The 23819-nt window shown below is 37.4% G+C and overlaps 1 protein-coding gene across 6 annotated transcripts in view; it reads left to right on the top strand.

Annotated features, from left to right (window-relative positions):
- The window catches only part of LOC150105337 (uncharacterized), a 409874-nt gene that overhangs the window by 57865 nt on the left and 328190 nt on the right, over positions 1-23819 (top strand). For 4 of the 6 annotated variants that reach the window (XR_016548478.1, XM_090394715.1, XM_090394714.1 and 1 more), the window contains exon 4: positions 11188-12135. The exons of 1 other annotated variant lie outside the window; for it this stretch is intronic. Coding sequence is in view for 3 of the 5 variants with exons in the window: in XM_090394715.1 (XP_090250841.1) it covers positions 11188-12135 (948 nt within the window). In the remaining 2 variants the exon portion in view is untranslated. Of the gene's footprint in view, positions 1-11187; positions 12136-23819 lie in introns of those variants that run through there. One more of the 6 variants, XM_090394719.1, reaches the window with a different exon arrangement.

Here is a 23819-nt window from a genome sequence, read left to right as displayed (position 1 = left end):
AGTTGCCCCAGTCCCGAAGATACTTCAGGCGCAAACTTTGTTTGCTTACACTTGGATAAAGGATTAAACTAAATATATAATTTATAGTCTAACCAAGTGAAAAAATTTCCAGTAGCCTTATTTTCAATTTTTGTTTTGTTTTTTACATACTCGTTCATCCATTTCTACACTTTTCACTAGTTTTCATAGTATTGTCATAATATTTATCTTCTATGTTCTTACCAAAGTGTTCCCATGTTCCCATGACTTTCATTTAGCTATTTTAAAAAGCCTAGATTTCTTGTGTTTTTCTGTGTACTCTCTTAAGATATGTGCAAACTTATTGGCTAGGAAGTTCTTTTCCAGGATTGTAACTTATTGAATCCATCACGGTCTGATTTTTGCTATACTTGCAAACCTCTTCAACACATGCCTTCCTAACTCAGTCATTCACTGTTTTAAGTTTGTAACATTGTCTGCAAGCATTGCTTAGTGTTAGGCTGTTGTTTTTTCTTTATTCTCCATTTTGCACACCCATGGTACTAGTTTTGTATAGATTTACAATCATTTGTGGGTGGGAGTTGAGTAAAATATATATCTTACTATATTTCAGTTTATTGTTCAAAACTGCTTACTTCTGTCATTGCTATTTGCAATATATTTATTGTTGTCTTGATCAAAAGTAAACTATCACATTGTATTTTAAATCTCCTGTATACTCTTATAACCTGAACCAGCATGAGATATATTTTCCATTCAACTTCCACCCACAAAAGGTTGTAAATCTATATAAAACTAGTATCATGGGTGTGAAAAATGTAGAATGAAGAAAAAACAACAGTCTGACAACAGCTATAAACAATAATATTGTGAATATGACTATTCTTATTTCTTGTTTTCTTCCCATATGAATATATACATATCATTAGTAGACTAGTTCATGCTGTGAATAGAAATTCAGCAGATATTTATCATTATTATTAGTTTTTTCCCCTTCTTTCTTACGAGAACTTTCTTTGAGACCACAGTTACAAATAAGTTAGGAGATAAAAACGGTAAGGAGATACTGGAAGTTAAAGCTGAGTTTAATGTGTTAAACAGAGAAATTAGGACTATAGAGATTACTTTATTATTATTATTTTTTACTTTATTTTCCATGGTTGGTTTTTGTGGGGCAGAGTTTAAGGCTTTCTCTTCAAAAGTCTCCATATAAAAGTTGGCCAAGAGTGGGGGAGAGTGGAGAACCCATGGCTGTCCCCTCTATTTGTTTGTAGAATTTTCCTTGCCAAACAAAATAGCCTGTGTTCATTGTGAACTGAAATAGGGCTGTGATATCGGGAGGAAATTTAGCTTGGATTAGCTCTAAGGATTCTTTGAGTGGGACATTTGTGATTAAGGAGTAGACATCAAAACTGACCATTATGTCAGTGTGTTTGAGTGTAAGGTTTTCTATGCTGGCTTTGAAGTGGGCTGAGTTTTTTATGTATGAAGGTGTGTTGCCAGTATAATGTGAGAGAGCTTTGACCAAATGTTTAGCTAGTTTGTATGTGGGGGAATCTATGCGATCCACTATGGGATGTAATGGCACATTTTCCTTGTGAATTTTTGGGAGTCCATAAATACGGTGGGGGGGGGGGGGGGTATGGAGTTATATGGTTTTAATTTGTTAGTGATTTCCACAGGCCAAGAAGTGACCTTCTTAAGGAGCCTGTGGAGTTTTCTAATTTGTGAGTTGGTGGGATTGTACTTGATAGGGAGGTACGTGGCCTGATCTAACAATAGAGATTTCAGCTTACCTGTGTATATGGTGCACAGGTAAGGTGAAATCTCTGGTACCTGTGTATATGGTACACAGGTAAGCTGAATTCTCTATTGTTACATCGGGCCACGTACTTCCCTATCGAGTACAATCCCACCAACTCACAAATTAGAAAACTCCACAGGCTCCTTAAGGAGGTCACTTCTTGGCCTGTGGAAATCACTAACAAATTAAAACCATATAACTCCCCCCCCGTATTTATGGACTCCCAAAAATTCACAAGGAAAATGTGCCATTACGTCCCATAGTGGATGGCATTGATTCCCCCACATACAAACTAGCTAAACATTTGGCCAAAGCTCTCTCACACTATACTGGTAACACACCTTCATGCATAAAAAAAACTCAGCCCACTTCAAAGTCAACATAGAAAACCTTACACTCAAACACACTGACATAATGGTCAGTTTTCAGGTCTCCTCCTTATTCACAAATGCCCCACTCAAAAAATCCTTAGAGCTAATCCAAGCTAAATTTCCTCCCGATATTACAGCCCTATTTCAGTTCACAATGAACTCCGGCTATTTTGTTTGGCAAGGAAAATTCTACAAACAAATAGAGGGGACAGCCATGGATTCTCCACTCTCTCCACCCTTGACCAACTTTTATATGGAGACTTTTGAAGAGAAAGCCTTAAACTCTGCCTCCACAAAAACCAACCATTTGGCTTTGCTATGTAGATGATGTATTTGCTATTTGGCCACATGGCTCCGATGCACTCCTCTGCTTCTTAACACACTTAAACAACCAACACCCCAGAATCAAATTCACCCTGGAAGAGGAAAAAAATAACTGCATTCCTTTCTTAGACACACTAGTCAACCGGCAGCCTGATGGAACCTTGGTTTTCTCAGTATATAGAAAACCCCCTCCTCACAACAATATGGAGTCATTAAGACACTACACAACAGGGCTAAACTTATCTGCTCGAATGACAATGCCCTAACCACAGAACTAAACCACATTCTCAACATTTTCTCAGCTACCCCCTTCCCCCAAAAAATATTGAAACCAGTAAAGCAGACACGATGATAGTTATGGTGGGTACTAATGACCTGAGAGGTGGTATAAATCGGGTAGGAAAAGATTTAAGAACATTGTTAGATATTGTGAAGAGGAAAAGTGTCAATGGGAGGATAGTGTGTTTGCTGCCTCGTTTTGACAATTACGAGTTAATTAGATGAGTGATGATAATGAATGATGTGATTGCAAGAATGTGCAAAAAAAGAGGTCTGGAATTTGTTGATATTTGGAGTGTGAAGGAAAAAGGCAGTTGTATGCTAGCGATGGACTGCATCTTAACATGGAAGGAATAAGCGATTGAAAAAGTTACTGTTTTCTGAACAAGTTGAAGTTATTGGGCAGGGAAACTAATATTGAAAAGATTGAGTGTAAGAGAGAGAAACTTTAGCACTGATTGTATATTTATTGATCCTTATACAAAGAATAAATTGCAGAAGAGAGGGGATAAAAATCGGCATGGGACTACGGAAGTTAGTGACTTATATATCAGTTCTGAAGCCAGTACAAGATCTAGAGGGAATCTGCAATTTTTGTATACCAATGCAAGAAGCATTCGAAATAAGAGAGAAGAATTTTTCGCATTAGTCAGTGCAATCTCACCAAAAGTTGTAGACATTAGTGAAACTTGGCTGTCAGCAGAGGATGTGGTCACTGGAATTGAATGTGATGGGTACAGTATTTTCAGGGAGGATAGAGAAGATAGAACAGGGGGAGGAGTACTGTTGATGATAGCTGATGTGTTGCATCCAAAGAAAGTAGTATATCAAGATGATAGACATGTGAATGAGAGTTCATTTGAGGTGGTCTGGTGCAAAATAGTGACCAATGCAACCAAATATACAGTTAGATGCTGCTATAGGCCAGATAGTACAGAGGGAGATATTGAATTCATGCATCAGCAAATTAGTACAATGAGTGCAAGCTTAGTGATTATTATGGGGGATTTTAATTACGGTGATATCAATTGGAAGGAGGAAATATCACATAGCAAAAAGGAAATGGAGTTCATACATCTTCTACGAGATAATTACTTGAAACAGCACATAACTGAAGGGAAACGTGGTGTGAGAGTGTTGGACCTGGTTATTGGTTCAGAGGTTATATGCATAAGTAAGGTGTCCTCGTTATTACCTCCAATTGGTGAAAGCGATCATGTGGTATTGACTTGGGAGGTCAAAATCTGTGGATTTTTCTGTTAAGAAGGGGTATATACAGAACTACAGGTTAGGCAATTATAACAATCTTAGGAGTGAGCTTGCAGCCATCCCATGGCAGAACATATTGCAGGGGAAAGATGTTAGCAGTGCATGGGATAAAATCAGCAGGTATCTGAGGAAAGCAATATCAGATTGTGTCCCCATGGTCAGGAGGTCAAACAAGGCAAGCATTAGATGGATGAGCAATAGTATCAAGCTTGATCTGCAAAAAAAGAAAATGTTATGGAGAATTTACAAGGAGAAAGGCGATCAGTACACCCATGAGCAGTACAAGGCTCAAGCTAGGAAGGTTACCAGCATAGTAAGAAAAGCTAAATCAGATTATGAGAAGACCTTAGCCAAAGAGATCAAGGGTAATCCCAAAGAGTTCTTCTGCTATGTAGCAAGTAAGAGGAAGAATGACTTTGAAAGGATAACTTTAGTGGGTGCTGATGGTATTGAGGTGACAAAATCAGATGTAATAGTCTAGTTACTAAGTGATCACTTTTCAAAAGTCTATCACCAAAGTGAGGAGATCTCGATACCTGTAGCAATAACTAATGTGAGAATTGAAGCTAAAGAATCAGGGATATTTAATATATTGTAAAATTTAAATGCAAACACTGCTGTAGGCTTAGATGGAATATCAGCTTGGGTGTTGCATGAATGTGCAAATGAATTGTCAACCCCTCTTACTTGGATATTTAATTTAAGTTTGAACTCTGGTATGGTCCCTAGGGAGCGGAAGTTAGGCAAAGTGGTTCCTTTGCATAAGGATGGCTCTAAAACTGCGGTAGTTAATTACAGATCAATCACCATCTCAGGAGTAGTGGTAAAAGTATTGGAAAAGTTGGTTAGAGACAAAATTCAAGAATGGGTGGATCAGGATATGATATTCTGTAGAGGCCAACATGGTTTTGTTAAAGGTAGATCCTGCCTTAGCAATCTATTAACTTTTTATAATAGAATGACATCTGAGTTGGACAAAGGAACTGGCTACACAGCGGTACTTTTGGATTTTGCTAAGGCTTTTGACAAGATACCCCATAGAACACTGTTACGCAAATTGGAGCAGATGGGAATGGATACTAAATTGGTGATATGGATAGGAGAATGGCTCAGGGAGAGATACCATAAGGTGGTGTATGGAGGAGCCAAGTCCAGAATGAGGCAGGTGACCAGTGGTGTGCCTCAGGGCTCTGTGCTTGGGCCATTGTTGTTTAATTTGTATATAAATGATATAGCAAATGGCCTAAAGGGAGATATTCAGTTGTTTGCTGATGATACAAAGTTGGGTATCGCAATAAAAAATCAAGCTGATGTTGAAAGTTTGCAGGATGATTTAAATAAGCTGGTAGAATGGGCAAAAGATAATGGATGTCAGTTCAATGTGGAAAAGTGTAAAGTCGTGCATTTTGGGATTAAAAGATTACCAGCTGTGTACTACATTAATGGAAAGGTACTCCAAGAGATTGATGAAGCTAGGGACTTAGCTGTGTTGGTAGATAGGGAGATGAAGTTCAGAGGGCACATTGCTAAGGTGTCCAAGATTGCACGTAGGATTACTTGGTTGTTTGAGGAACACACTGACATCCAGAGATAAAGAAGTTATTATTCCCCTTTATAAAGCGTTGATACTTCCACATTTGGATTACTGTGCTCAGGTCTGGTCACCTGGATTCCTTGGAGATGAGGAGGCTGTGGAGAGGGTTCAGATAAGAGTGACCAAGTTGGCGAGTGATGTAAAAAATGCTCCCTACATTGATAGATTGAGAGCTTGTGGATTGCAGATATTGGTTGATAGGCGAAGAAGAGGGGATATGATAGAAACATTTAAATTACTGAAGGGTTTTTATAGGATTGATGCAAGGGAAATGTTTCAGCTGTGTGATAGTGATGGAAGAACAAGAGGTCATCCGTGGAAATTAAAGAAGAGTGTGGTTAACAAAGGTGTCAGAACAAAGTTTTTTTGCCTGGAGGGTGGTGAATGAGTGGTATTCATTGCCTGACTTAGTTGTGAGCTCTTCGTCTGTAAATGAATTCATGAAGAGATATGACAGATATTGTTTTGCTAGTTTGGGTCTCCCGCGATGAATCTACTGACTCCATGGAGACACCCATAATAATAATAATAATAAAGTTTGATTGGTTCAGTTCCCCCATTTTGATAGTTGCTCCCATCATTCTACTTGTGTTTAATGCTATAGCAACTCTTTCCCCTAATTACTATTTCCCTAATATATAACTTCTTAAAATTATTATTTAGCAGCATTTTACCTGTTTTAGTCTTCATCTGATAATAGAGGTCATGTTGGCATGGCACTTTATAATTTTTCTACCAGTTGCTCTTCTTTTCCACTAATACTTCTTATGTTTAACTTTTCCTAATTTAATTTATTTTATTTTTTATTATAATTCCTGCCAGTGAATCTTTGCTATTCGTGATAAGTTTGAGTGTATTGCAACAGCTGACTTCTTTGTCAAGGCACCAGTGTGCTGTTTGCACACTGGTGCCTTGACAAAAGATAGCAGTGATGTCCTAGCTGGCAACATTTCATATTCATTCATTTAATATTCAGGTGTATAGTTATTAACGAGTCACATAAGTAGATAGTGGGAAATTAGATCACAAGTCCTGGTTGGTTTTCTGCATTCCTTAAAGGCTATGTGGAAGTCTCTTTGGTTATACAAATTCAGCGAATTTATGCAGAATAGAGAGAAATTATCTAAATCACTATAAACTAGCGATATATAAGGCATTGTTCAACTTGTGTATCTGAGAGTTTGGGTTAGAAATAAAATGGTTAAACAAAGACTAGTAACCACAGATACAGGAGTGCAAGAAAAATTATGGAGATATACAGATGATACTGTTATTATTACTATTACATAGGCAACTCAATGGAGTCCTTAGCAGGACTCCATGGACTACATTCATCAAGCGAGGTCCTGAATATTATGCCAAGCACCATCTAACATTTGCACAGTATCTGTCATACTTTGCTTTGAACTTATTCACAGTCATGGCACACATAACAGACTCTGGCAACCTGTTCTACTCATTCACTACTCTACAAGAAAAATATCTAGTCCTGACATCTTTGCTAACTACATTCTTGTCCAATTTCCAAGGGTGGCCCCTAGTTCTTCCACCAGCAGACCTGTTCAGGAAAATTTCCTCTGTACTGTTGGCTGAGTGGTTAATGTATCTGCTATCCAACCAAAAGGCTGCGGATTCGAATTACACCATGGCCATGGAATGGATGTTTGTGATTGTCTGTGAAAATATTAGTGGTGGTGGGCAGTAGATGGCATTGGTATAGATGATCCAGTTCACTATAATTCGTGGAATGAGTGGTGGAGACAGAGTTGTAGAGTAAGTACCTTCCTCAATGAGTCTTTGAACTCCTTGGAGGTGTCATGTAATAATAATAATAATAATAATAAATTAATATTGTAAAAACCCTTCAGTAATTTGTATGTGTCAGTTATATTGCTGCTTTTCTGCCAATCAACCTGTGTTTTGGCCTGTGCTTTATACTGCTCATGTGTGTTCGTCACCTTTCTCTTTGAATTCCCTTCACTTTTTTTTGGAGCTCCTACTTAAGGATGGTACCCATCCATTTAACTCCCACTTGATTTATCCTCCTGACTAGGTGTGGAGTCTGCTGTATTACTCCTCATGCACTATCAACACCTAGGCCTTGCAGTTTCTCATGTCATGCCACTGCTCCAAGCAATCTCCTGAGTTTGTCATATTTACCAGCCCTGTAATTTCATATATATCCCCTCTTAATTGAAAGTTCCATGCATTAACCACCTCTCAGGTCAAGACAGACCATATGATCACTCTCACCAGTCGGTGGCAGTGTGGTCATTTTAGTTATAGACAGCTTCTATGATGCAGTTACTAGCTCTAGCACTCTCAAATCCCTAGTACATTTAATCATAATTCTACCTCAGGTAATTATTCCTTAGGGACTGCATAAATTCTATTTCTTCCTCCATCCCATGTGTCCTTTCAATCTACGAGGGTGGTCTGAAAAGTTTTTGACCTAACAATGAAAAAACGAATTTATAATTTCAAAATTATTTTTATTTTTCAACATAATCTCCCTTAAGACTAATACATTTATCCAGCGATGCTGCACCGCCATTATTCTGTCCCTATAGTGGTTCTCAGTAAGATCTGCAAAATACCCCCTCTTCAGCTACAGTCACCTCTTGATTCGAAGAAAAATGCTGACCAGCGAGGAAGAATTTTAGTTTTGGGAAGAGATAGAAATCAGAGGGAGCCAAATCTGGGGAATAGGGTGAATGTTCCGACAATTCATAGTGCAGATCCCTTAATTTTCTCTTTGCCAAAACACTTTTGTGGGCAGGTGCATTGTTCTGATGACAGATGATTTTTTTTTTCCCTGCAAACCGGGTCTTTTCTTGCGAATTTTACCATCTAGCCTGGTTAAAAGATCGGAATAATCTTCCCGGTTATTGTTTTACCATTTTCAAGATAATTAATAAACAAAATGCTTTTAGCATCCCAAAACACCAATGCCATGACCTTTACTGTTCATGGAACCGACCTTGCCTTCTTTGGCACTGAACAACCAGCTGCTGTCCACTGTTTTCACTGCTATTTGGATTCTGATGTATAATGGTCAATCCAAGTTTCATCCATAGAAATAAATCAATGCCCAAAATCAGTTTTATTCTTGTTAAAACACTCCAGACAATGTTCAGAAATTTTCATGCGAGTAAGTTTTTGATCTGCTGCGAGCAAGTGCAGCACCCATTTTGCACAAAGGCTTTTTCATTTGCAATTCTTCATGCAAAATATATCCTACATGTTCTTTTGAAATGCCTATAGTGTCGGCAGTTTCACACACTTTGACTTGCTGGTCATCCAATACCATATCGTGCATGTGATCAATGATTTCTGGTGTTGTTACACTTTTTGGATGTCCTTCACGCGAATCATCATCAAGGCTGGTACAGCCATGTTTAAATTCAGCAGCTCATTTTTTAATTGTCGAAATGAAGGAGAAGAGCACCCATAAACTTTTATGAACTTTGAATGAATTTCTTTTGGCGTTAAACCTTCCTGCACGATACTCAATTTTATCCATTTCAAGGGAGACAGACAACACTTTTGCTTCAGATAGCTATATAAACCAAACTACTTGATAGAATGACTTACAATTTCACATAGATGCTGATGACAGATGTACCAACTTAGGGGAAGAAAAATCTTGCTGATAGTGTTGTCATCTATGGTCGAGGCCGAACTTTTCAGGCCACCCTCGTATGTTCCCATAGTTGAAGTTCTCCATAATAATTACCTTCCCTCCATTCATTTAGGTTTTTTTTTTTTGTTGATGTATACTATCTACATCATTCTTCCCATCCCCTGGTCTATAGTAGCAACTAACTATATTTTATTCTGCTGACCTCTTGTCTCACACCATATGGCCTCAAATGCCCTATTTTCTCTGGCCTACAATTGAATTTCTACTTTCTTTGGTTGTAGTCCATTAGCTATCATCAACAATGCTCCTTCTCTCATTCTTTTCTCAAAGAAAGGAGCACTCATGATTGAACAGAGGGCCTCCCAATCTGCAGTCAAATAACAAACCTTTGTTAAACATCAGTGCAAATACCATGATTAGCATTACAGAGATTTGAGCTAATCAAAAGTGGTGGTAGACAAAAGGTTTGCAAAAAAAGTGTTCGATGTGCCTTTGTGTCAAGAAAGACTCAGAAGGAAAAAAAAAAACTGTAGTTGGGGGAGAAAAAAACAACTATGGGTAGTAAAGTTACAATATCTTCTGAGCCTTATATAATGAAGAATAGCCATTTTGGAATTTTTTTCCATTTACTGTAGACCAGTGGTTCCTAACTTTTTACACTTGTGTACCCCTTTTAAACCCATTTCTATAAATTGTATACCCCTTGTTTTTAAAATAGCTGTTTTTAAATACTGACACTTTTATTCATTTCCTATCTTAATGTAAAATAGTTTACTTTACTTGTTTTTCCACCATTACTGATTATTTTCCGGTTACCCCCGGGGATACGCATACCACCGGTTGGGAACCGATCCTGTAGATTATAACAACACTTGTTTATGGAATATAATGAGTGTGTGTGTGTGTGAGAGAGAGAGAGATTCATAAGCTTTGATTAATATTTTTCCTGGAAACAACTCGAGTAAACAAGAGTAAAGTGGCTTACAGTTTCGTTACTATTTACCTTTAATGTTAATGATATTGAGAATGCAGTGAAGGAGGATGTTTATTAGTTTATAGATTGAAATGAGGTTAATACAAATGATATTATATAATAGAAATGAGGAGAATACATTTGATATTGACTTTAAGTAACTGAATAGGCTAGAAAGGTGGACAAACAAATGCATGCCAGTGTAATTTGAATAAGTATCAGATTTTTAAACTTCATTCACATTAGAACTGTTGGGAGTAACTTGCTATTCTCTTGGTGAAACTACTGGAAGAAATGGATAAACTAAGGGTCAGTCGATATGGAAAATGTGTTCTATAAACAAAAGACTGAAATGTTTCAAGCCACTTCAAGTTCTCAGTAATTAACAGGATTGGTCTAACACAACAAGTAATGAAATTCATTTCCTACTTCAAATTAAGGATATAATCTCTAGAGATTTTGAGGATTGAATGAAAAAAAACATTTAATGTGATGTTTAAATTGGCCAGGGAATTTTATCAGAATAATTCTTAGGAGATAATTCATAGAGAGAGAGAGAGAGAGGAGGAGAACAAATGGCCTTTCATGAAAGTTGTATGAAGGAGTAGTGATGGCTCACTGAAGTGTGAATTGTTTTATCTTGGAAAGTGGTGAATGTAATTCATTTGCTGGGTATGGCAAGTGCTCTGACAGTGAATTAGTTCAAGGCACATGGTTGATTAAAGAATCCAGTGATTCTTTAACCACCCTGATATGATGATAATACTTCCAGACATGTACTACATTAATCTGTCAAATAACTTGTCAGTAATACTAATACGCATTACTTTAATGTTTACAGGCTTAATTCGATTAATGTTTGAATGTGGTTTGTGAATTGCTTTTTTCATATTGTTGTATAGTGAGTTTGATTGTTCACAAATAGATAACAAACTTGTTTGTACATTACAGATTGCATCCATGAAAGTACAAACACAAAATGAAACTTCTCTGCCAATCCATTCTTTCACTGCAGTGGATTTGGAAGAAAATTCTGAACAAGAGGAGGAAGCAGAAAGTATTACTAAAGAAGTGGAAAGACTAAAAAAAGATAAAAGAATAATAACTGAATTGCTAAAGCAGTCACAAAGGGAGCTTTTAAAAAGAGACCGAACAATAAACCAGCTGAAAAGAGAAATAGGAAAATTAAGAAAATTGTTGTTTGAATCTCAAGCAAAACTATCACACAAAGAAACAGAAGAAATTGGACAATTAAAAGAAGAGCTAATCGTTTTGAAAGCTGAAAACCAAAAAATGCAGCAGTTATGTAAAGAATACCTTGAGTTGCAGGAAGAGCTACAAGTTAAAAAGAAATCTTTAGAGCATTTAGATGAGAAGAACAGAATTCTTGAAGAACTTTTTGAAGAAAATGAATTACTTAAGGACTGTTTGTTTTCCATACATTCTAAACTAAAGCATTCCACTACATTTGTTGATTCAGAAGCTGGAATCCAAAACTTGCAGAGTACTTCTTCACGTGACAGAGACTCAAGCTTCAACGTTGAAATGGTCAAAACTAATTTTGAACAGTTTTGGGAAGCTAATTGCAAATTGCAAAAAGAGTTAAATGAGCTTAGGCATTCCCATGAGTTCAAACAGTATGCTTTTCAAGAAAGTCATTCAAAACCATCTTTGTTAGCCAGCCAAAGTGAAACTCCATTCATAAAAGAAATGAAAGAATTAAATAAAAGTTTGAAGAAGGAGCTAGATGAAGTCAGTAAACAGTTTAGTGATACTCCTGTTTCTCAATCTTATGGAATAGAAGAGAAATTGAAGCCCACCAAAGTGCATAGTCAACCATTGTTGCCATCCAAAAGTTGTCCTGATGGTTTCAAGAGTTTCACTTGGACTGTTTCAAAGGTATGAAATGGTTTTATCATTAATCTCACAGTGCTGTATATTTTGTGTATAATAATATTGTGTGGGTACAATGGCACAATTAATGATTACTTACATCTGTAATCATTATATTTTTAAAAAAAAAAATAAATAAAAATACAATATTTTTTACTTGAATGGGACCTAATTAAAATGTAATTATTAGTTAAAATTGCAACTCTCAGTTCACTTGATTAAGCATCACCAGGAATCAGTATAGTTAGTCTATTCCTGAGAAGGAAATTTACTGATTTCCTTCTCATTTGGTTAGAGTAATTACAGAGTTCTTCCCAAGAAATTATATTCATGCTAAATCTTTTATCCAGGTGTAAGCAAACGTCTGAAGAATTTTCTTGACTACTTGTGGAGGCTGATGACTTTGCGTCATTCCATAATGCAAAACACAGCTCCTTTTGGACATACATAATACTATGCATTACCCAAGGGTCACAACCTACACTGATTTTGTATAAAAGTATTAAAAAGGTGTAGTACTCTAAATCATAGGTAGTTTTTGAAAGATTTTTCACTTGGTTATGGAGTAATTTATACTTTTTTTTTAAATTTATATTGATCCCATACACAAGGGGTCCAGAGACCTCTATAATCACATGAGTGCCGTGTGTAAGGTGCAGAGTTGATCAATGTTTTTTTTATATATTATTTTTTATTTATTTTTTTTTCAATAGCATTGAAATAGCATTTTTTTATTTATTTATTTTTTTTCAATAGCAATTGTATGGGAGTAGTTCATGTTTCAGAGGACAGAGGTGGACGGAATAAAAGAGGAGGAGAAGCAGGTTCAGTAAGCTTGCAGTTGCATAGTAAAGGGATGCCAGACAGCTGCTCTTGTATTAACAGGTGTAACTGACAGTGAAAGAATGATAGTTGCCATTTCACTGGAGCAGTGACCATAAAAGTACCTGTAGAATAGACACAGTGCTGAAACGCTACATTTGTGAGAAAGAGGTAGATAGAATTGAGGATGGATTTTTTAGGCATTTTTAGTTGTTTTAGGTGAACCACCCCCAAACATGCGAGTAGTATTCTAAGCATGTGTGGATTATTTGGGATTTGTATATAATTAACAGTTAGTTGGGTTTAAAATAGGCTTTTCAACAAAAGAGAATGCCTGCTTTCTTGTATGCTGAGGAGGCTATTCATGTGATGTGTTTATGCCAGGAGAGACTGGAGGTAAATGTTCATCCATGCAAAGGGATGTGATCTTGTCTGGTGATTTGTGTGTTACTGAACATAACGATAAGTGAGCTGAGATCTCTTTTGCAAAAAAAAAAGACAACACTGTGTTTTGGTGGCATTGAACATGACCAGGTTGTCCTTGTCCCATTGAAGGATATTATTATTATTACATGACACCTCCAGGGAGTCCAAAGACTCATTGAGGGAGGGTGCACCTACTCTGCAACTCTCTCTGTCTCCACCAACCACAACTACCATCACCATTTGCCATCACCAAAGGTGGTGAAGGTAACACAGATTTTAACTACAGCAGTATAAATTGGGGAATGGAAGATGCATGTAGCAATAAGGGAATGGAATTTTTAGAATTCTTCAGAGACAAATGTCTTAGGCAAAATGTAAGGGAACAAGAGGTTCAAGAGTTTTGGATTTGGTTATAGCATCAGAAGAGTTGATAATAACTGAGATGACATCTCTCCCACCAGTTGGAGAGAATGACCATATGGTTTTGACTTGGAAAATGAATAGACATGCAGGAGTATCAAAGAGACGGGAATGTATGTGGAATTATAATGCAGGTGATTATAATAGTCTTAGATGTCAACTTGGGGAAGTTTTGTGGAGGGAGGAATTAGAAAGCTGGGATATCATTAGTGCTTGGGAAATTGTGAAGGAATATTTGTTAGCAGCAATGGTAAGCTCTATTCCATGAGTGAAGAAGAGGACACAATTTGGAGTAAAGTGGATCACAAACATTATTAAACAGGAACTGCATGTGAAAAAGAGGCTATGGAAGAGATATAAGGCGACAGGTGAAGAGAAGATGCATGAAGAATATAAGACACAGGCCAAGAGAGTGACTAGTATGGTAAGGAAGGTGAAACTGGAATATGAGAAAAGATTGGCCCTTAGATCCAAAGATAATCCTAGGGAATTATTTAGCTATGTGGCCAGTAGGAGGAGAAACGACTATGGTAGAATGACATAGTGGGATAAAATTGGGAATAGAGTGACTGATGTAGAGGACATAGTGGAATTGTTCAATGAACACTTTATTGGAGTATTTCATCTTGGAGGAGTAAATTTTAATACTAGAGGGATAGGGCAGGTTTGAGGTTTAGAGTTGCAGGGGGAGAGTGTGTTCAAAATACTGAGTACTCTGGATGTCAGTTAAGCTGTAGGACTGGTGGTATTTCACCATGGGTTTTGAGAGAATGTGCTAAGGAACTGACAGTGCCTTTGACCTGGCTTTTCAATGAAAGTCTGGCTGCGAGAAAGTTGCCCAGGGAATGGAAGGAAAGTAAGATAGTGCCATTCCATAAGGGCGGTAGCAGACTGGAAGTGTCTAATTATAGGCCAGTTTGTGTGCCATCAGTAGTTGGTAAGATTTTGGAGAAAGTAGTGAGTGACCGTATATATCATTGGGCAGATGAGGGTAATGTTATCTGTGAGAGTCAACATTGATTATGAGGGAGCGCTCTTGTTTTAGCAATATGCTAGCCTTTTATAATAAAGTTACAAGAGCATTAGATGAGGGAAAGGCATATACTGCTATTTTCCTAGATTTGGCAAAGGCATTTGACAGGGTGCCACATGATAAGCTGATGTTCAAGTTGCAGCACATTGGTCTGGATGTCAGATTGGTCAACTGGATTCAGGATTGGCTGTCTGATAGGTATCAGAGAGTTGTGTATGGTGGGGCAGTTTCAAGGAGCCAGAAGGTTACAAGTGGGGTTCCACAGGACTGAGTACTGGGACCTATATTGTTTAACCTTTATAATCAATGACATTGTCCGTGGATTGCAAGGGAATGTTCAGTTGTTTGCAGATGATGCGAAGCTGGGAAGGGTTATTAGTAATAGTGCAGATGTAGTAGCCCTGCAAGAGGATTTGAATAAGCTAGATATATTATTATTATTACGGGTGACTCCAGGGAGTCCTTATGCTCATCGAGGGAGGACCTAAACATCATGTCCACACAACTATTCGACATTCTCACAGTATCTATCATACCTTGCCTTGAACTCACTCACTGTCATAGCACCCACAGCAGACTCTGGCAGCTTATTCCACTCATCACTCTAAAAGTAAAGAACCCAGCTCTAACACCCTTACTAACCACACTCTTGCCCAGCTTCCATAGATGCAGGGCCGATGGAAGCGGGCATGCGGGCGCTGCTACAATGGGGCACCGCCACCAGGGAATGGTTCATAAGTTAATTTTTAAGAAACAAAATTTTTATCATAAAAACAAAAAAATTCTTAGAATGATCAATATTAAAATAAATGAGGCCGTATACACCGATTAAAAATTGAAAAAAAAAAGTATATTGCCGCCTCTTTGATCAGCCAGCTGTTTACAATTTTGCAGCTAGAGTAGGCTAAATGCTTGCCTGCAGAATGTTGTGTCTACTGCAGTCTGTCTAAAGTGAAACGGTGAACAGTTTTTATGCGCAGAAATGAATTTTCGTACAAAACATTTGTTGCTAGTTAACCAGTCATGTGGTACGCATCTCAGTAGGCTACTGACAGTAGCACAGTACAGACTATTATTTCGTCTTTGTGTCTTTGTGTAATAATTTCTTGTGGGTATAAAATAGAAATGGAATCAAAAATTTAAAAAAAACGTTATCTGGTGCATAAAATCATAAGCATCATGCTACGAAAGAAGCAGATATTAAGAAACAAACTGGGGCTCTTAATAAATTTGTTAAACTATTAAAATATTCTGATGCAGATTGTAACCAACTCGATACATCAGAAATCAGAGTTGAAGAACCGTGCACATCATCTAGTTTGCATGAAGGTACTATTGCAACTATTGAACAAGATAATTGAACGTGACTTAAGTGAAAAATGGTTAGGATTTAGTCAACTACAATAAGATTTAGTTGTAGTTGACCACAAAACTAACACATTGTTAGTCTCTGTGAATTTAGAAGATCCAGGTGAACGGGGAAATATTGATGAAAAATTATGAGTTGTTTTAATTGTTATGGAGCCTGATCAAAAGAAAATATATTATATATTATATATCCCAGAGATACATATGGTCGTAAATTTGGCGACACGTATTATAATAGAAAAATGGAAAACGGGAGCTCATGCCAAGAACACGGCTCATTTATTTCGAAACTTTAAATTCTGTTTTTTGCTTTTGTTGCAAACTTGTCACGCCTACTGAATCAACTGAATCACCCACTGAGTCTTGTAGAAGGTTATAACGATTGGAGAAATGTTAGTACAACTTTACATAGACATGAGACCAGTTTAACTCGCATGAAAAATTTCTTAAAATGGAAGGAACTTGATAAAAATTTAAAAAAACAAAACTACTATTGATTTCCAGACTGAAAGCATGCATGAAATAGAAAAGAAACATTGGACGAGTGTTTTAGAACGCTTGATTGAAATTATAAAATTCCTTGGTAGCCGAAATTTAGCTTTTCGCTGATCATCTGATAAATTATATGAAAGAAATAACGGCAATTTTTTAAAATTAGTCGAACTGTTTGGGAATTTTGATCCCGTTATGGAAAATCATGTTGAAGGGCCCTACAATAAAACAATAGAGTACACTATTTGAGTAAAGACAATCAAAATGAAATATTGGAAACTCTAAGTAACGCAATCAGGGATACAATTTTATTGTCAATTCGAAAATCTAAATATTATTCCATAATTTTAGTCTGCACACCTGATGCAAGTAAAACAGAACAAATGACCATTATTATTCGCTTTGTTTCCTGTGACAATGGAATTGTCAAGCTCAGGGAAAACGTTTTAGGTTTTGCAGATATATCAGATTCCACAGGACGTAGTTTATGTGCAACAATAATGGAACATTCCCATTGAAGACATGCAAGGTCAAGGGTATGACAATGGGGCAAATATGGGCTCCAAAATTTGCTTTTGAACAAAAATCCTCTAGCTTTTCACATGCCATGTGCTGCTCATACTCTAAATTTAATCATTAACGATGCAGCCAAAGTGAATGCAAATACAATTAGTTTCTTTGCAATTATTCAAGAAATATGTGGTTCTTTTCATTCTCTTACAAACGTTGGGCAATCCTTTTAAAGTTCGTAAAAAAAATTTAACATTGAAACAGCCATCAGAAACGCGATGGGAAAGTAAAATTAATGCAATCCGCCCTCTACGATATCAGTTAGGAGAAATTTACGATGCACTTTTTGAAATTTTAAATAATGAAAATTTTAATAAAGAAATTCAGCATGAAGCACAAACATTACGTGCTAAAATTAAGGAATACAAATTTATTTGCTCTTATAACTTGGCATGATTTACTTAACAGAATAAACCCTGTGAGTAAAATGCTTCAAGACAAAAATATGAACATTTCACATGCTTTAGAATCTATCGAAAACTTAAAAATATTCTTACAAGAGTATCGATCAGATACAAATTTTAAAGAAGTTCTAAAAACGGCAAAAGAACTGAGTGCAGAGGTGGATGGAGAACAAGAATTTAAAACCGGTACAGAAGTTCGACGACGAAAGAAGACACGACAATTTGACTACGAGCATCATGAAGAAATGCCACAATCGCCAGAAGATAACTTTAGAGCGAATGTGTTTTATACACTTTCAGATGTTGCAATGTGTTTGTTAATAGAACGTTTTGAACAACTAAAAGATATGATAATTTCAATTTCTTGTATAGATTACTACAAATTAATAACGAAGATTTACGAAAAATTTGTGACGATTTAGAGATTCTTTTGGTAATAATTGAATAAAATCCAGTTCCTTCCCCACATGTGTCCTTTCCTCCTTCCAATCAGTGTTACCATAGTTAAAATCCCCCATAATAATTACCCTCCTTCCACTCATTTCATCAATTTGTTTATGCATACTATCTCCACCATCTATTCCATCACCTGGTCTATAGCAGCACCCAACTGTATATTTTGTTCTGCCAGTCTCAATCTCCTACCAAATAGCCTCAAATGAGCTCTTTTCGCTATCTTGCAATACAACTTCAATTCTCTTTGGCTGCAGTTCATCAGCTATCATCAATAACACTGCTCCCCCCCATTTTATTCTCTCTGTCCCTCTTAAACACACTATAACCTACACATTCTATCCCACTAACTATATCATCTTCCGTCAGCCATGTTTCACTAAAGCCAATAACCTGTGGCCAGGAAGAGCCAACCAAGGCCAAAAATTCTTCCTTCTTGTTCCTAATACTCCTGCCATTAGTATATATGAAATGCAGAGGTCCCTTTGTCCCACCCTTATCTTAATGCGTTATTCTAACTATCCCATTCTTATTACTTGTCCTTAGTACTGGTTCGGGTACATTATATACATTCTTACACTCAACTGTCTCACTGATGTCCGTATATCCACTCTCCCCCTCCCCCTCCTTGGTAGTTCTAGTTTCCCTGGTTCTGCACATCCATTTTCACTTCATTCAGCAACACGTTTTCCAGTCTCTGCACACCAAATCCATTCAAATGCAGGCCATCCATCCTCTATAAATCCTTTCGCCCATCAAACTCATTCCACACGTCCACGAATTCCACACCACACCGTCTGCATAACCTGCGCATAAAGTCATTTGCGATTATGGCCCTCCTTCTAAACTCCTCTCTGTCGTACTGCAGCAACAGACTCACCATCCTAACTCTGTCACGCTTTTCTTTCGCTACCTTTAACAGTACTACTTTCAAGTCCTCTCTCATAAAAAATGTATCTCCTTTCAATTCATTCATACCCGCCACAACTATCAATTCTTTAATACTCTCACTTACATCCTTAAATTTCGCACCAGTAAGTACGATTTAGTTAAACTCCCATCTATCACACCTGTACAACACTCTTTCCTTCATTTCTGAAACTCTCCCATTCTTAAGCTTATTTTTCCTTTCAAACATTTGTTTATTTCCGTTACTCTGGAAAGAATTTTGCAGGTGCTCCAACTGCCGCTGCGCTTTGTGTATTGCTCAGCGTAACCTTACACTCTCACTGCTTACAAATAATTCCTCATTTTTGTCATCATCTAAACCATTTTCACTCTCTCTTTGATCACTGCTCTCATTGCCATCTTGTATATCGCAATTCCCTATCAAGCCACTATTTTCACTCACATTCTGGCTTTCTTCAACCACAACAATCTGACGACCTGACACATACTTCAATTCCTCACTTTCTGAACAGGCTGGAGTTTGGATGGAAATTGATAGTGGTCCCACCACTATCATTTTCCATTCAAACTCCAGCCTCTTTCGGGAAAGCATACATCCCACACATATCACATTGAACAAACTCCCTCACACTAAAGTTTTTGAACAAAGGCATCGTATTTTTGGATGGCATTGTTTTTCGTTGCATTGGCGCTATGTGCTATTCTATGAAACGTATCTTTAAAATACTAAGTTAAATAAAACGGAATTCACACCAAAATCGCACAGACACAACAAGCTACCAAAAATAAACAATACTACATTAAGATTTAAACCAAGATGGACAAATGAATTGGGTTGTCAGTTTAATGCAGCAAAATATGAGGTCTTGAGGTTTGGGACACATCGATGGGATGCTGCATACTCTATGGTAGGAGTTAAACTGGAGGAAGTAGGGGAGACAAGAGATCTGGGGTTGATGATTGATAGAAACCTGAAATTTAGGGGACATATTGTAAAGGTGGTGAAGGTAACATAGAAGATTGCAGCAATAATGAAAAGGACATGGACCTGCAGAGACAAAAGGGTTATCATTCCATTGTATAAGACTATGATCAGACCACACTTAGACCATTGTTCTCAGATCTGGTCTCCAGGATTTGAAGGGGATAAATTAACTGTGGAAATAATACAAAGGCAGATAACAAAGATGGTTTCAGGACTGTAAAATGTTAGTTATGAGGATCGGCTGAGGGAGTGTGGACTGCAGAGTTTGGTTGATAGAAGAAGGAGAGGTGATATGATTGAGACTTTTAAACTGTTGAGAGGTGGTTACAGTGTTGACACTGGGGAGTTCTTTCGCTTGGTTGAACAGCAGGAAGGAGTGATGACAATGGGCCATCCCTGGAAGCTACAAAAGGAAACTGTGAGCAAGAGGGTGAGGAGTGGTTTCTTTGCATGGAGGGTAGTTGAACCATGAAATGCATTGCCTGATAGAGTGGTGAGAGCGAGAACAGTCAATGAGTTTAAGGAGTGGTATGATAGACTTTGTGTTTTCTAGGAGGGACCTCCCTCGATGAGTCTTTTGACTCCATGGAGGCCTGAATAATAATAATAATTTACACTAACGCCATCTACCACTGACCACCACCACCAGATTTTCACAGACAATCACAAACATCCATTCCCACAACAGGATTCGAACCCACAGCCTTTTGGCTAAAAAGTGGATATGCTAACCACTCGGCCAACCAGGCCAGCATGCATATGAAGACCGGTATCTAAGGCACTGGTTGTAGATGATATTGTAGCCTGGGAGGTCAGAGTACCACATGGTTTTTCAAATGAATAGTATGATGAGCAGAGAGTACTATTGTCAGAAAAGCTGTGGATAGGATTAGTAGTGATTGTGAATAGGTCGTTTATGAACAAGAAAAGAACCTTGAGTCAGTCTAGCATTGTTAGTGATGCTCGAAGAGAGGGAGCCATCTACTGTGACTTGCAGAGAACACCCAAGAAGACCAAAGGATGACAATTCGTTAAGCAGGCCACGATGCCATACACAGTCAAAGGCTTTGGAAATATCAAGGACAACAGCACAAACTCCTCCAAACCTTTCCATGGCATGTGTCCAGTGGTGAGCGATGTAAGCCACAAGTTCAGCTATGAATCTTGAATGGCAGAATCCATACTGGTGGTTACTTATTAATTGGTGGGCCTCTAAGTAGTGGAGTAGTTGGCTTTTGATGACTTTCTCCATTATTTTGGAGAGGACTGATATGTTAACAATTGTCGGTAGTTTGATGGTTGACTTTTATCAGCCTGTTTTGGAATAGGATGGAGATATTAAATTGCTTCCATGCATTGGGATAAGTACCAGATATGTATAATAGATTGTAGAGATGATTCAGGATGGGGATTACATTCTGGAGCACAACAGCAATAATGCAATCAGGTCTAAAAGACTATTTAGTAACCAAGTTTTTTTTGTAGTTTCCTGATTTCTTTTTGTCAAAAAACTAAAGGAGGCATTCAGTTCTTGGATTCCAATGTGGCAGGAGGTCATTTCACTTGATCATCTATGCAAGAGCTTGAGGAAAAGAGATGCCAGGATATCAGCTTTATTTTGGGGTGAAGTAACAGTGGTGCTATTAGGAGGAAAGAGAGAGAGATGGAGGTGCAGGGGAACAAAAGTTGTGTCCAATGGCCTTAGCAAGTGACTAGAAGGCACAGCTTCCATTTGGACAGAAGGCAAATTTTTTGCTGTTTGCCGAAGAAAATATTGGGGAATATCAAGCAGGATTCCAAAGAAATAGATGGACAGTTGACCAGATTTTTATACTAAGGATAATCATGTGTAATCGATTTGTCTGTAGAATTTCCCTTCCAGACAAAATAGCCTGAGTTCCTAGTGAACTGAAACAGGGCTGAGATATTGGGTGGAATGTCCTTAGGTGGAACATTTCTGAATAAGGCAGAAACAGTGAAACTGACCATTAAGTTAGTGTGTCAGAATGTGAGGTCTTGATACCAGACTTAAAATGTCCTCAGTTTTTGTTATGTGACAAGGTAATGCCAGTAGTAGAAGAAAGCACTTTGGCTAAATGTTTAGCTGGTTTGTAGGTGGGTGGGTCTATGCCATCTACAATTGGGCATAGAGGTACATCCTTGTTATGCCTTTTTGGAAGTCCATAAATTGGGGGAGGGTCTTGGAATTGTAGGGTTTTAGTTTGTTGGTTACGTGTGCTGGCCAAGAACTAACATTTTTTAGTAGGCTATTGATGGTTGTAATCTGTGTGTGAGTGGGGTGATAATTTAGTAGGCAGTATGTGGATCAGTCTTTAAGAAGGGTGGCCATTTTTTTAATATAATTGGTATGGTTTAAAATGACAGTAGCATTGCCCTTGTCTGCTGTGAGATTATTATTTCTTTTTATTATTATTATTACATGACACCTCCAGGGAGTCTAAAGACTCATCGAGGGAGGGCACCTACTTCACAACTCTCCGTCTCCACCACTCAAATCCACCAACAATAATGAACTGCAACTACCATCATCATCATCTACACCAATGCCAACGCAACAAGATTTTTCAGAAAAGTTCTGTATGCTTATATGAGGAACAATCAAATCAACTTTGATAATTAGCTGGCCTGGTTGGCCCATGTGATTAATATATCTGCTCTCCAACCAACAGGTCACAGGTTCAAATCTAGCCACGGATGTCTGTGATGGCTTTCAGTCGAGAGATTTCATTGCTTAATAGGACACAGTTTTCTTGCTTACTGGAGACCTGAAGTGGCTCAAAAATTCTGTTTGATCTCTAGAACAGTTTCTAGGCCATATAAAAAATAATATATATATATATATATATATATATATATAAAGAATAATTAAAATCCTTAGTCCACCCAAAGCATAAAAATACATTAAGAATAAGAAGGCTAAAATAGCATGTTGTACTAACACCAAGGGTACATTCTAGAAAGGATAAAGATAACAAATGCAGACAGGTAATCAGTGTGACATTTACTTCATGATACAGTTTTTGCAACCCCCCCCCCCTCAGTAATTTCATGAATGCTATTTAAACCCTGAAAACTTTTAAATTTTAAAGTGAGTGAACACCTCATCTAAATAGCTCACCAATGCTTTACAACTTTTTGTGGGTGGGAGTCACATTAAAAAAATAAATAAATAAAATTTGAAAATGAAAACTTTTTACCAGGATCTATTATATCCATACAAAGTAAGATGACTTTTGTTAGTTCTTTTTGCACATTTTGTTAAGATATCCTCTTCATATATTTACAAAAATCATTCTCAAGTGATATATAAAATTTTTACTTTTCAGATGATCAGTAATTATTTGGACTTTCCATCCCATGTCTCTGTTTGGATTATGTACTATATTAGCACATGCACATACATATCGGTTAATTCGTTTTTTTGCTTGTTGTTTGTTTTTTTCTGCTACTGTATGAGTTTTCATTAGAGCAGATGCATTGATCTTATCAACACATTTGTGCTTTATTTTACACCAACTTTTTCTTCATCCCATTGTCCTCAATTCATTCAACTTGTATTCATTCAACTTGTGCTCGACACACTCGCTCTGCTCACCATCCATCAGGTCCTTTACAATGATTGTAATTAAGATATTTCCAATTTGTAAGGACATAAACATGCTGCACCTCTGGATGCAGCAGGGACAAAAACTTCAATTTCCTGATTATTTTCCAGGATTGTTGTCAAATTCCAATCACCATCTTGTTCAGCCCAACAATCAAGCAGCTCACGGCTCCAACTAAGATC

This window comes from Typopeltis vanoorti, chromosome 6 (assembly GCF_054136105.1).
Source record: "Typopeltis vanoorti isolate ZY-2024b chromosome 6, IOZ_Tvanoo_1.0, whole genome shotgun sequence".
Taxonomy (NCBI): Eukaryota; Metazoa; Arthropoda; class Arachnida; order Uropygi; family Thelyphonidae; genus Typopeltis; species Typopeltis vanoorti.
This window is presented reverse-complemented; position numbering and strand designations above follow the sequence as displayed.